Source organism: Embiotoca jacksoni, unplaced genomic scaffold (genome assembly GCF_022577435.1).
Source record: "Embiotoca jacksoni isolate LCO1_2020_lvr unplaced genomic scaffold, fEmbJac1.0.p SCAF_6, whole genome shotgun sequence".
Lineage (NCBI taxonomy): Eukaryota > Metazoa > Chordata > Actinopteri > Embiotocidae > Embiotoca > Embiotoca jacksoni.
The window spans coordinates 14,176,756-14,191,394 of NW_027185414.1; the positions used below are offsets into that span (position 1 = coordinate 14,176,756).

The 14,639-nt window shown below is 40.7% G+C and overlaps 1 protein-coding gene across 6 annotated transcripts in view; it reads left to right on the top strand.

The window, feature by feature from the left end:
• tcf12 (transcription factor 12) overlaps positions 1–14,639 on the top strand; it is a 76,530-nt gene that overhangs the window by 41,660 nt on the left and 20,231 nt on the right. For 5 of the 6 annotated variants that reach the window (XM_069173632.1, XM_069173634.1, XM_069173633.1 and 2 more), the window contains exons 9-12: positions 12,474–12,573; positions 13,174–13,313; positions 13,802–13,943; positions 14,135–14,205. In XM_069173632.1, the coding sequence (XP_069029733.1) occupies positions 12,474–12,573; positions 13,174–13,313; positions 13,802–13,943; positions 14,135–14,205 (453 nt within the window). Of the gene's footprint in view, positions 1–7,717; positions 7,967–12,473; positions 12,574–13,173; positions 13,314–13,801; positions 13,944–14,134; positions 14,206–14,639 lie in introns of those variants that run through there. The other variant, XM_069173637.1, reaches the window with a different exon arrangement.

Genomic DNA, 14,639 nt, shown 5'->3' on the forward strand with positions numbered 1-14,639 from the left:
AAAATACAGCTTCTTCTTGTCACTCAGTACTGCTCAGAAGATAAAGCCTGGAGCTTGGAGGAATTATCCCAGTTAGTCTTTGATCCCATTTGAAAGAATAAAGATGGCAGTGTTGAATAAAGGGCTATAAGTTTCTTATAACCTACTGACAGAGAAAGGAAAACATAAAGCCAGTTTTTTGATAGGTGGCATATATGGAAAATGTTTGAGTGGGAGGTTGTCTGGCAGCTTTTAGGAGGTGTTACGTTATTGGTATTGGACTAATAGGGAGCAAAGGTGGGGTGTGGGAGCAGACACTATCAGATAGTAAAAAGTAGGCTACCTGTGGCCCTTAAAAATATGTTTAGTGACTGTATGTCTGAGGATGGTTATCAGCCAAGACCTGTGTTTGTATTGCTGGGACCAGCGCTGGAAGCAGTGAGGGTGGTGTTGAAGAAGTGTCGAGGGGAAGGCGCACCTGGAGTCAGATGTACTTTGCCAGAGGCAGCTGTGTGAAGAGCCTGCAGCGTACCTGTAAAGCATGAATGCAGCTGCAGATGCCACTGAAAGCTTTTGCTTGTGTAAGCAAATGCGAGCGTCTCACCAGAGACCTGAATAGCTGCTTGATTTAAAAAATTTAAAAAAAAAAAAAAATCAACACTGTGCTTCCTATCATTATGTCTACTGCTGGGAATTTTCGTATTTATTTATTTCATTTTCAAATCCCCCCTTTTTTTTCTCCAGCTTGTATTCTTGCTCCTCAGACTAAAAATACATTTCAGAGTTTTGAATCAGATGGGCAATGTCAGTTGCAAGTCCAAGCATGATGTGTGTGTACACTACATGATGGAGCTGAATCAAAATATTTAAGGGAGCACATCCTCTGTGCATTTAGGTTTTGACACCGCAGTGCACCAGGATGTGAAGACTATCTAGACAGGCCAGCTGGTGATTGCAAACATTTGAATGTTTATAGGGCTTTTTCATCTTATATATAGACACCCTCCTCCCTCAGCCACACACATACTTTCCTCTGTGGCCTGCTGGCTGTGTGCCTGCAGACTCAGGATACTGCAGTGGTTGTAATTGTGAGATGTATCTACCCCACGAAGGCTTGTTATTTAAAAAAAATATATTGCTAACAAACTTGGTGATATCTTCGTAGGAAAATGAACATCTTTCTTGTGCTCGTGCATGAAAAACCTTACCTTTTATTTGTGTTACAGTAGACACCTCGGATATAATTGGCTCCTGCATTATTTGACTGTATAAACTGAACAGTGAGAGCGAAGGACAGAGCATGTTGTCATCGGACAGACAGGCTGCTGCGCTGAGGGATGCTGATGGGCAGCTGCGTGGGCACCTGTCTGACAGGAGGACTGAAGAAGGAGAGAGAGAGGGGGCTTTGTAGCTCGTGGGGAAAGTTGCATCTTGTAGGATATTTATGGGAATCTGCAAGGGCATGGTGTGTATGTGTGTGTCTGCATGTCAGCTTGTTTGTGTAAATAGTGTGTATTTCCCCCCCCCCCCTTCTTGTCAGAGGCACAGCGGCTTGATGTGACACTTCCTCCCTGGCTTTGGTGACGATATGGCTGCAGGATGAGAGAAAGAAAGTGGTGGGCTGAGATTCAGTTCCCCTCAGGGACTTTTGCAAACGAGAACCCTGAGTGTGGATGACAAAAAAGATTGACATTTGCTTTTGACAGATCCCTCAGACACCCTTGTTTCTGAGAGATTTGTACTGTGCGAGCTGTAAGAAAGGAAGTCTGCTCAGGGCTCTGAATCTTAAGATGCAGAAATGTTCCTCGCAGTGCTGTCTGGTACATGACATTTAAACGTTTTTTTTTTTTCTTCCTATGTGTCTCTCTTTCTCTGTCTTCAACAGCTCAAAGATAAGAGATAATAATACTGTACAGCAACAGTAACCTAATGTTCCTGTTCTTGAGAGGGCAGCTCCTTCTTGTTTCTACCTTTGAACCACAGCAGGGCGCGACGCAGTAACAGGGCTGGAAAGATCTGAGATTAAATGAATCAGTAATATAAAACTGCATGTTTTTTATTTGTGCCTTTTGTTATTTTGCTGTAGACCCACAAACAAATGCATTTATTGCACTGGGAGAGATGAATGTTAGAAATACATTTGCATACACACATTTTACATTAAATCCTGAAAAGATTGCTGATTTAATTTTTTTTTAATTTTTTTTTTTTTTATAATAAGTTACTAAATAGAGCCCTGTAGCTCATAATAATAATAATTATAATAATGATGATAATTTTAATAACAACAACAACAACAACAACAACACTGATTTTTAGGCCACATTTTTAGATGTGCACAATTTTTATTATCAACACAAATACGGACGACTTGTTTTGATGAATTAATTGGCTAATCTACTAATCAGTTATGTATTGTAGTATGTGCCATTATTCTCTAGTGCCTAACAGAATGCTGTGAATTAGTTAAATAAGATTAGAAAATAGAAGTGCTCTTGGTATACAATATATTTAGACATTTTTGTTTTAGTTTGCCTCCCAGTGTCATTGGCAAAGTAACTGTTAATAAAACAAATATCTACATGTGATGTGTAAGGGTCACTCGTGCTGAAACTTAACAGCTATATTTGCAACTCTAAGTAGTTTACACCTGCTTTTAGGTCAGTCTTTTGTTCTTCTGTTACGATAAAAATTTTATAATTGGGTATTCAAACCCGGCCATATATAACCATAAACATCGGCAGTTCCACACAAACAAGCTCAGACAAGCCAAGTGTAGGCCACCTGGTCATCTCACAACGGTTAAAATCGAGTGAATGTTGTGGTTGTTTTCATCAAGTGGCTGTCCCCACCTCAGTGGGTTTTGATGAAGACTTTATGTCCTGGACATCAGGTCTGTATGTCAATTGTCACAAGTCAATGAATGTAACTGTAAACTATCAAACAACAAGAGTCATTCAGTCCCACAGTTAAATGTAATTAGTGTAGTAATGAGTTTAAAACCTGAAACCTAAACTAGGAAGGCGTGGAGGGTGATGCTGGAGGGAAATCAGTGTGTATTACCAACTACAAAGTGTATTTTATATGCCGTGGTTGCTACAGTATGTCTGGCTCTGTATGTTATTGTAGGTGATAAAATTGTTAAGCTGAAACAGCTGGCAGGGGGCCGTATTTTAGGCTCTGACCCGATCCCTGTCAGTGAGCTCCCCCGAGATGGCCTCATCAGATGGCTGATGAGATAGACACCCTTGGTTTGATGGGGTGATGCTGAACAGTTGCAGCCTCCTCTGGGAATCTGGTCTTTGTGTTTATCTTTGTTTGGGTTGCTGAAATTTAGAGGCTGCAGATAATGGAAAAAGGCAAACAAGCCAAAGGCCTGACCCCTTTCATCTGGGAAGAGAACAAGGAGTTAAAAGGACAAAGAGTAAAAAAATAATGCACAGATTAAAGTCATTACTCACTTTCTGGCCTGTAGTAAATTATTCATGTAGGCCTTGCGTGAGTGTACAGCATTAATGCAAACCTTGATTTTAGATCGCTGGCAGACTCGAGAGCAAAGCCTGTCAACAATCACCAAGGCAGAGTGTTTGTTATTTAGAGACCATATAAGCCTGTGACCTGGAAACAACATGACGCTCATGTTGTCTCAGACCGCAGGACTCCGCTGTAGGTCAGATAATCTGTAATGTGTGTGTGTGAGTGATAAATCACTCAATTCAGAGTCTCCCCTGACTCATTTAAAATGTAATATATACAGTATATTAGCTTAGAGTTGACCAATGAATTATGATAGCATTATGATGTAGTTAATTTTTAAATATCTTATGAATAAATCTTCATAAAGTCAGTGGTAGCGACTTAAAAAAACATCATATTTTTAATTGTTGTCATTCAGTCTGACACAGAACCGTAACAGTGGTGTTTTTGTTTGGCAGAAAGATTTAATTGATCGAGCAACAAAGAAGATGAGAGTTTGCTTCCATAGATATGATCATTTTGATTTCAGAGTTGGGTAGTGCTGTCAGAAGAAAACAACCACTCTCCATCATTTAAAATCAGATGTAACTAAATCTTTGAAGAATTACATCCTGGCTTCATTCTCCATCCCTCCATCTCTCTCCGTCACATCCTCAAATCTCTCTCACACATGTCTGGCTCACATGTTCGCATTTATTCTACAATGTGAAACAATACAAACCTGTCCGTGCGGGCAAAAACTCTCATTTTTACTTCCCTGCGTTTTTAGTTTTCCACCAAAATGTTTCAGACAGATGTCTAACAAATGTGGTGTGTCAGTTTTTCTGCTCACTTGGAGAATGGAGATGGTTAGAAGCTTTGCTACATGCAGACTTTTAGAGCAAGTTCCCAATTATTAACCCATGTGAAGCCTTCTTGCAGACATGTAAGCGTGATTGAAAACATAATGCATACGACTTCGGAAAAAACTTTCCTGCAAATGAAGACCAGTATCCGCACTGCAATGTAATTTATATCAAATTATTGTTTTTATAATAAGGACATTTTGTACCAATGCTTGTCCATTGGGGTTTAAAGATGCAACTTATAATACAAGTTTAGAGTATTTTGTAACCAAAAATAGATAAAAAATTAAAAAAAAAAAAAAAAAAAAAAAACGTTTCCACAGCTAAAACTGGGAGTTATTACCAAAAATCAAACAAATGCACCAGTTTAAGAAACAAAATTACTGCTAAATGGTGGAAATAAAACCAGTTTAAACTTATACCTGCTTTTTCTCCCAAAGCATCACCTTATCCCTTCAAAAACAAAGAGGCCCGTTTGCTCGACCCAATGCTCGTCCATAATTGTGTTTAATCAGTTCAGTTTTACTACCATTAGCAGTAGCTATGAAGCTTGCATTTGATTTTAAAGCATTAACGAATATCTCAAATTTGGGAAAATTCTCACCAATAACTTACTTTCTGCAGGAAAAATCATTTTATGACACTGAACAGTTACACAGCACTTTCTGTTGATGTGTTTTACTAATATAAAGCTGGCTGGTGTTATTCTCAGACGTCTTTTTGCCTCAATATTTTTACAGCTGTGGTGTATGCTTTTATTGAGTACTTCATCTTTGTTGAATGGAATCAGTTATAAGGGCCCACTATTCTGTTGGTCAGGAACGACGTGCAGTCTGATACAATCACACCATTTTTATCTGAGATGTCACAAAAAACTATTTATTTTAATTGATTTGAAATCTTTATGAGTTACTGTTTTTAGTTTCGATAAATCCTCATGAAATTTTGTCATTGTTTTAAAGCTCCAAGACAGATTAGTAAGAATTAATTGAACATGATACATTTCTAAAAAATATTCTTACTATTTGATCACTCCAAATGAAAATATGTAAGTCACCTCAACATTTAATCTTTATTTGGGAATTCAGGCAGCCGTAAATCAATGATTAATGACCACATTTGTGTTGTAATATTTGCTGTGATCATAAAATTGTTTGTGATCAAAAGGCACAATTATGAGTGGAATTATTAATTTATCTGTAGTAATGAAGAGTTGGTAGCTGATTAATGTGTTACCTGTCAATATTATTATGCAAACAGGTAAACTGTTTAATTTAAACTGTTTCATAGCAGTGACAGAAATAGGTCTAATAGGCCTAAATAGACAGAAGTTGAATTTAAATTAGTAGCTTTTAATCCATTTAATCCATTAATATTGTGCTGTTTATCCTGACCCAGGTCTTATAGATTGAATTGATTATCATTAGAGACTGTTGTTATATATAACAGGCTGGTAGGTACTAACAAAGTGTGATAAAATAATATCAGTCCACATCATCTGCACACTCCTCCATCATACTGTTTCACTTTGGCAGTACGACAGTAAAACAGGTATTAAGTTGGAGGATCTGCACTATTAAAAAGGTCTTTTAGATTCAAATTGATGAACCTGAAGAAACCCTGAGTTATTCGTCCATTTATGATGAAGCCAGGAGTTGGGACAGTACGGGGTCTGAATCCCCCGCGCACCCCCGACTCTGCGGGTCAGCCCTCCCTAATTAGAACCAGAGCTTCTTACAGGAAACAATCTTCCTGTCTGATGACATCACCGCTAAATCCATGCGTGAGATGGGGGGGCTCAGCTTGTGGATTTGCTCTGTGTTTTTCAACACCCAAACCAATCCAAAGAAAAGCACCTTGTGATGACTCGAGTGTATTTAGAGAGGACAGGTGGGTGGAGCTGAGTCTTCACCTCCCCGACTGACGCTGTTTTCCACAATATCGTTGATTTAATAACCTTTTAGGCATTCTCACTGAGTCTCCTGCTGTCAGTCAGTAAAAGAAATGGGTTGGCTGTGTCCTAAATGAGGGAGCACTGGCGTGTGCGTGTGCGTGTGCGTGTGTGTGTGTGTGTGCGTGCCTGCGTGCTTGATTTCCTAAATTAATGCCTATTTGTCTCTGCTTTCATGTGTTCTCCCCCCAACACTGTGCTGTGCGTCTGGACTTGTTTTAAACCCCTTCAAACACTTCTATCATGACCATTTTTCCTTAAAGCATCAACTTGAAACAGCGCTAGATATAAAGCAGTAACAACAAGCAGAGCCAGTGTTTTGGATAAGTTTAAAAGAGTCTCAGAGAAGAAAGGCGGGTAAATAATAACAGTACTAAAAGGAAAAGCATAATAAAGGCCTAGTTTTCTTAGGGAAGTGGAAGCTTTCATCTTTCTATAACAGTAATGTTCTCAATGAGTCTTCAGGCCTGTGTTAAATCCAGGAAGCTTCGAGTGGTACACATGAAAGGCTCCAGTCAGACTGCAACGGCCGGGCTCTCACTGGAATATGCTATCTATCCTTTCTTCTCGTCTCCTTTGCTCCCCCCCTTCCTCCCACATGATAAAGGTAATGGGAAGCTGTGTGGTTTCCAGTGACAGTAAACCATAGTAAAATGGCTGTCAATGTTTTGCCCCCCATCCCACACCCGTTAGCTCTCCCCCTGTCTGAGACCCCCGGGGTTTAGGAAATGGAGCATTATCTTCCTGTTCCGACGTCACGAGCCAACCCCTTTGCAGCTGTTGCATGCTTTACAAGTCAGCGTTTACAGGCACTTCAGCTAAAGGTCTCTCTCTGCCAGCACCAAAACACTCATATTTTAAATTTCATAAATATACTGTTGTTGTTTTTTCTTTGTCATTGCCTGGATTTGGATTCATGGATTTTGAGCGGGTTTTTCTTCTTACATGTTGAGCCTTCACTTTCTCCTACTAATCACTCCTAATTGGTGTGTGAGCCATGTGTGGGAACAGGTAAAATGTGCTGCCAGATGGTTGTGTTCCTACACAAGCCATATTTCACCTCAGTGCCTGCAGACACATTAAATCATCACAAAAACAAAAAGATTAGACACTCGGGATTAACACGTGTGGAAGAGAACCGGCTCACCGCACTCATTTTATTGCCTTTGAATTACACATTATTTATGAAATCCAGCTTAGACTGAAATTATTTTAGTTCCAGTTTGTTGGGGTTCCCCTGCAGAAAATCAGCATTTTTTTTACGCCTAGAATTAAAAAAAATTTTCCCCTCTCTTTCTAAATCTGCACACACATTTGTTTTCCGTCCCACCCACTTCCCTTTATCTTTTCTATACCCACCTCCCCACCGCCTCCCTTCCCCCTCGTCCTCTTCCTCTTCGCCTCAGCACTTAGAGGCTTAAGAGAGGGATGTACCACACGAGCCACTCCCTTCTCGCAGCCACCCCTTCCCACAGCTTGGAATGGTACAATCCTGCTTTGCATAAGTTTCTTCTGAGTGGGTCGTGTGTGGAGGCCAGTACTGAAAGAATTATTAGTCCCTTTTGAATGGTTTGGACGTATGTCTAGAGAGACAGCTAGTGAGCCACTGTAGTCTACCATTATCACTTCAATTGTTAAAGCTACAATGTATTGCGCCTACCCTGTCCCTGGAATGGGCAATAACTCTTTAATGTATTACTACAATGGGAAATCGGTGAGTAGCCTCTTTGGGAATGTGTGTGTCTGAGACAGAGAGAGGAGCTGTGAGAGGAGGGCATGTGTGCATGTGAGGGTATCCCTTTGACTGTCAGTCTCAGTCTGCTTGTCACTCGGATCATCTGAAGTTTTGTACTTTATTCATTTTAAGAATAAGACTCTGGGTTCATTTCTGTGTGTGAACGCATGTGCCTGAGGCTCCTCTTATCTGATTTTCCATTACTTCAGTTAAAGCTGTGTGACAACACCATTAAAATAATGCAGTTCAAGTGTAGCAGCTGTGCTCTAAACTTCTTAATTCTACTGTACACCAGCTCTGTGTAAGCACGTCAATATTTAAGGCTACACGTAGAAAAGTTATGCCATATTAGATCATTTTTCTGGTGCACAGACTGAAACTGGCAGAAAGTTTTTTGCAGTCTTGAATATATTTTTACTGGCTGGTTGCTGCAGCTCCGAGACTGGGATGAAATAATAACAAGTGGGAGTCTGGGAATGATTAAGGGAAAGAGGCTGCCTGTTGAGGTTAGACTTTCCTGTTTGCAGATTGAGCTCCAAGCACCAGTGTTGCTGTTATTCCATCTGTTTTTAATCACTTTGGCATTCTCGCCACCACAGGGAGCCTAATGTGATTTCTGAACTTCTCTGTAATGACCTCTTTGATTTTTGTTACTCTGAAAACGCTTTTTGTGCGAGTGCTTTTTTTGGGGGCAATACAGTTGTGTGTCTATATGTATGTGTGTTTTTGCAGCACTTGGAGTTGAAGGAGCTGTTAAATTGAGTTTTCACTGTTGTTTTGAGTAAACTTGTTGGTGTAAAGATCAGTTGTTGTTGTGTTGCAGGAAGATTTTAGAAGGTGAAAACAATCCAGTGGGTTTATGAATCTGCTCAAGGACAAGGTCCAACAATGGCTGAATGAGCTCTGTGATGCATCGCAGTAATCCTTAAGTAATGATCTCGTCATAAGCAAATTACACAGGCAGATTTCCACCTGTCATTGCCCGTGCTGTTATATAAAGGGCACATGTGTTTGAAGGAAAAACAAAGAGGTTAGCCTTTTTATGATATTGTATTGAAACGGTCATCTTACTCAGGCTTGTGTTTCAACTTTCCTTATAAGCCATTACAGCATTTCCCTTTTTGTTCCCTCTGCACAAAAGATGACTTTGATCTTTTTCATATTAAGTATTAACAGGCTTGTGTTGCAGTTGGTGATGGGGAGAAAATTGATAGCATGTGGACAGAATGGGCAAACTTTATGATCAAAAGCACTTGTTAAACAACCAGCACCAACTTTTTTTTTTTCTGTTTTCCTTACAAGAGAAAACAAACATGGTGCTCATTCTTTGCATCGAGTTGATTCACATTAATTTGTTATAATGCAGAGTTGCATAGCAGGCTCACCATCTGGAGCACTGGGAGAATTCACAGTGGGCCATTGGCTTGTGAGCTGGTGGCATAGTACCAATACAGATGGAGCAGCTCACTGATCTTTCTTCCGTTGCCTATTAGTGAAAAAGACTAGATTGGAGCGAAAGCCCTGCAGTGATTGTTAGACCTTTTTCACTTTTTGTCGTTGTTTTGCTTCACGGGAAGCTTCTCCCCCTCAAGTGGAACTAATTCAATCAGAAAATAGTAAAAACAAGAAAGATGCAACATGTTTTCTTTAAAGTGAGACGTGCCTGTTGTTGTTTTTGCAGTGCAACAGGTTATATCACGCTTTCTAGACACTAATCCTTACATCCCCAAATGTGCATATGTTGATGCACTGAAGCATGCATGCTTGACTGCATGTCTAACACAAAGTCAGAGTGGGGGTGGTGGACTGTATACATACAGTACCCTATACTGTATACCTAACACACATGTTGTGATCAGTTAGTGAGGTTGTGTTGACGCCAAAACCAAATATTTGTGGCATTAACAACCGGAAGGTACTCTGCAGAAAGGCTGCTCTTTTTTTTTTTTTTTTTTTTAAGAACTTGACACCCTCTACATTTCTGTGCTGTCAGAATGTTCACTCAGATGCAAGATTTAAAGTTTCAACTTTGGAAAGTAAAATGTTTTAAGGTGTCTTATATCGAGTATTATTCTGTTCTGTCTTTGCTCATTGGCTGTTTCCCTCTGTGGCTGAATGTTTACTTCTTTTACAGCTGCATCTCAACAGTATTAATTTGTTTATGCGTGAGAGCATTTACTTGTTTATACCCCAGTTTTATGTGAATAAAGTGAACAGGCTTTTGAAAATTTAGATAGCGCTCTGTATGCTCACGCTAACTTCATCGTGCCACTGAAAGTCGATCTTCTTTTAGGTTCAATGTCACAGTTTAATGCATGAAATTATTGAGGCCTTTATTTTCCAAAAAGAATCAGCAGGTATCACACACTTATTAACGTCTCTCTAAGCAGGCTGAGCTGTGCAGCAGTTTGAGGGTGCATTGTATCTTTCAATGCATACTAGGTGTGTGTAAGACTTGAAACAGAAATGCCCCAGAGACATGGTTTGATTCCAAGTAATGACATACTCTACAAAAGCAGGACACGCCATTTGTGTTTTAACGCTTCTCTTTGAGCTGTCTGGCCAATAGCCTGATTTTTCCTTCTTTTTATTTTTTCAATTTCCTTTCCCTTCCTGATATTACGTTATATCATTTGTGGTGGTTGACAGATTGTGTTTTAACATTTTATATTTTGATCGTTGTGGCATGAACTTCAAAGGCATGTGCCACAAACTTAGAGACATGTGGGAAGCTGTGCAGCTTGTACAGTATTCACTCAGTTGAGGCGGAGAGAGACAGCCAAGAAACAGAACTGAATCAGTAACTCAGTAATATCTTTAGCTGTATTTTTTTTTAAATGACATTTTCATAGTTTTTGATATCACTGCTTTCCTGTTATTTATAGCGTATTCAGTTATAAATAGTAAAATAAATAAATAATTATTATTATTAATTTTTCTCTCAATGTGGGACTTTCTATTTCTATTACTTTTTCTGCAATATCTTATTTAAAGAATGAATGTTTTTAGCTTTGGTGTTGACTGTTACAGATAATTTTATTTAAGCATAACCGTCTGGTGCTCAAATAACCGGTGTCGGTCTGTATTGGTGTGCTGATCTGTGTGAGTGACGGCTTTTAATTAACGGCCTTGTAAGAGGAAACCGAGGCGGTCCTCTCCTCCATAGGCCGGTGGAATGAGGCACCCGGTGTTTGGGATGGTTTATTAATGCTTTGACTGGTTGGCCCAGGGTAAAAAGGACAATTAGCATGATCCGCTGCCATATGCTGCCCATTGAATGTCTGACACAGCGAAAGACAAAGCTCAGGCTCCTGTGTGAGGCTAACCTGAGATCTCCATGGAACTATTATCATCCCTGGTCACATGTGTAAGCCAGAAGACCCATGAGAGCTCCACCCCTCCCATAGCACTTTAATTACACACCCAGACAACAACACGCTCGAGTCCTGCTCACTCAGCAAAGCCCAACAGCACTAAATATCACTTTGGCTGCATTCTGCATGATATGATGTTCACGTGTGTGAGCGAGTGTTTTCATCAAATTGATATACTTTGTGATATGCTGTATCATAAAACAACTGAAGAAAGTAAACAACCTTCGTGGCCGTTATCACATCCACATGCATTACAAACCAATTTGGGGAGTGAGTGGTCCACATCTGAGTGTGAAATGAGGCCATTAAAAGAGGGATTGTGGCGACACAAGCTGGAAACGTGCAGGTGGAATCTAACTGGCAGGTCTGGCTCTGATTAGTGTTACGTGACCGTGGGGTCATCCAGTCCTGTTTGTGGGAGGGAGAGTTTGTCCAAACCTTTTCTCCCTTCTTCCCTCTCTCGTGCCCCGCCGTTCTCCCTCACCCTCGCTCCCTCCATCTGGAGTGGATGAAGTCAGAGACCACATCACTAGTGTTTGGCCTCCAGTCTCTTTGATCCCACCGCTCAGCTTGGCACACGCTCACAGCTGTACAACAGCATGCCCATTGTGCCCCTCCTTTCTTCTGCCAGTTTGCAGGTACATATATAAAGAAAGCAAAGCGGGTTGTTTTTCTATAACTTCTTTGATTTCTGCCTCTCTGGGAATGCTGTAATTTGCCAGGCATTTAGTCTGTGCATGTAAGCGGGCATCGTTATACTTCCATTAGAGGTTGAGTTGATCTGAAATACAAATACTCCTGATAATCCACTCCTCCCTTCATGAGCTTGATTGCTTGCTAGTCATTAAACTGTGTGTATTTGTGGTTTCGGGGCTGTTCCTACAGTACATGTGTTTTCACTCGTGCCTGCATGCGTGCCTGTGAGATCTCATACTTCTGTGTACCCCAGTGTGACTGTGCTGTGCATTTTAGGTGAAAATGTTCAGAAAGCTTTTAACATTACCATACAGGACAAGACAATACCACGTGTGACCAAATAATCAGTTGAATTGATCTCATAGTGCTTCACTGTGTGGTGGGCCGTTCTAATACCATCTATGTTCTCCTGGCAGGTGTACGCACCGTCTCCGAACTCAGAGGACTTCAACAGAGATTCCCCTTCGTACTCTTCTCCGAAACCCTCCAGCAGTATGTTTGCAAGCACTTTCTTTGGTAAGTTCAAAGCATGTTTCCATGTTTACGCTACTGTGTTGGATCAACTTATAGAACCATCCGCTGCATATTGTTAACGACCTCTCACTCCACAGGTTTAGAAATGATGTTGTTGTTTTTCTGTAGAATCTGTAAAGCTTGTTTGTAACTGACAGGTTAGAATTTAGTGTTTTTTTTCCATTGGCCTGATAATTCATCATCCTTTTGTCACTTTTGGAACTTACCACAAAAGGCTAAAATAATGTAGCAAACAACTCTGCATTATATTTTGTTGTTTGTATTTAGCCAGACAGATTTAATTGTTTTAGCAGCTTTTTGTCATGTAAAATCTTTGCTCAGTCTTTATTTTATTGTGGCGGCCTCCCAGACATAGATAGACTTCTTGTTGTTTTTTAGCTTTTGTGTTAGCTCAGTTGTGTCTGGGACAAGGATCGTGTTTCAGTCCCAAGAGGGAAAAAAAAGTTAAAAGTACTCCTCGGGTGACCCCAGGTTTTAAGGGTAGAGTTGGAGGTTAGCCGCTGACTGGCACTGTGTCAAACCATGTTGTTGCCTTCACTTCTACTCAACTGTACACTAAAATGACTCATTTATTGGTGTTAGATGGTACCCACAGTTCGTCTGATCCATGGAATTCGTCCAATGGGATCAGTCAGCCTGGCTATGGGGCAATGCTCCCAGGATCTTCATCTCACATGCCACAGTCAGGAAACTACAGCAGCCTGCACTCACACGACCGTTTGGTAAGCGGCACCACTCAGCTGGTAATACTTCATATAAATAGGTGATAAATGATTTTGAGTAACTTTGTTTTGCCATTACTCTTCCAGCAAGAGATCCGGTGTGTATTGTTCAGCATGTACATTTCTTATTTAGCTCTGCACTCCCTCAGCACAGCTCCCACAGTTGGAGTGGGTGTATGCGTCTTAAGTTGGTGTCTGGTTATTATCGGTGAAAACACTGCTGACCCTCTTTGTGTCAGTGTTTGATGTGGTCTCGTCTGCCTGCCTGTTTCAGCTGGCAGGGTATCACAGGTTGCCTGCAGATGCTGCCTGCCCTCCCTTTAGCTCTGTCCCTCCCCCCAGTAACTTTTGCTCCATCACAGCCTTCGAGATGTCGAAGGAGAATTATAATTTAGAGAATTATTCATCTCTTTCTTGCTCGCACACACACACATGCACATTTATGTTTGAAAATAACGTGGTTCTGGTTCTTTTTTTTGCTCCTCTAGAATTACCCCGCACATTCAGTTTCGCCGGACATCAACGCCAGTCTTCCTCCCATGTCCAGCTTCCACCGAAGCAACACCAGCACTTCACCATTCGTCACTGCAGTGCATACCCAGTCCGTCAACTCAGCCGACGGGGTCATGGGTATGTTCTAGTGTTAACCGTTCAGCTACTTGCTCACAATGACTAATTTACTGGCCCCTGATGTAATCATAGCTGTACATTCATTCTGTAAAGGTAGTGAGTCATGCAGCTCGACAGCTGCTTTGTGTCCCGTGACCACTTTTCATTTGTCTAAGTTTGCTATTACAAAGCTTCCTTCTTTGTTTTCCTAGCCGCCCCAAACCGGGGGACCGCCACTGGAAGCTCACAGACTGGAGATGCACTGGGCAAGGCTTTAGCCTCGGTGAGTGACAACCTCAGTTTCACCGTGGAGTCAAGTTCATTGCACCAAACATCCCTGGTTAAAGAGAATTACCCAAGATTTGAACTTTAAAACTAGCTGGAATGAGGTGGTTTATGAGTGGAAAATCTATTTCATATCAGTTTTGCATTATTTTTTGGGTATCATCTATGTTGCTTAAGCACTCCTGTCAACTACAAACAAATCTTTGCATTTCTACTCCAGTTGGACGTCTTCCCAGAGTCTGTGCTTCCACACGTTCAATTCATTCCTGCAAATCAAAATAGAATAATGGTCTGTTTTTTGTCTCCGAAGAAGGTGACCTCAGTAATCATGCTGGGAATTAAATGCTATACTGACTGCTGATTAAAAAAAAGTCCAGAAGACATGTTTGTAGTTGTTTTTTGGCCTAAGCCTGGATAATTGTCAGCTTAAAC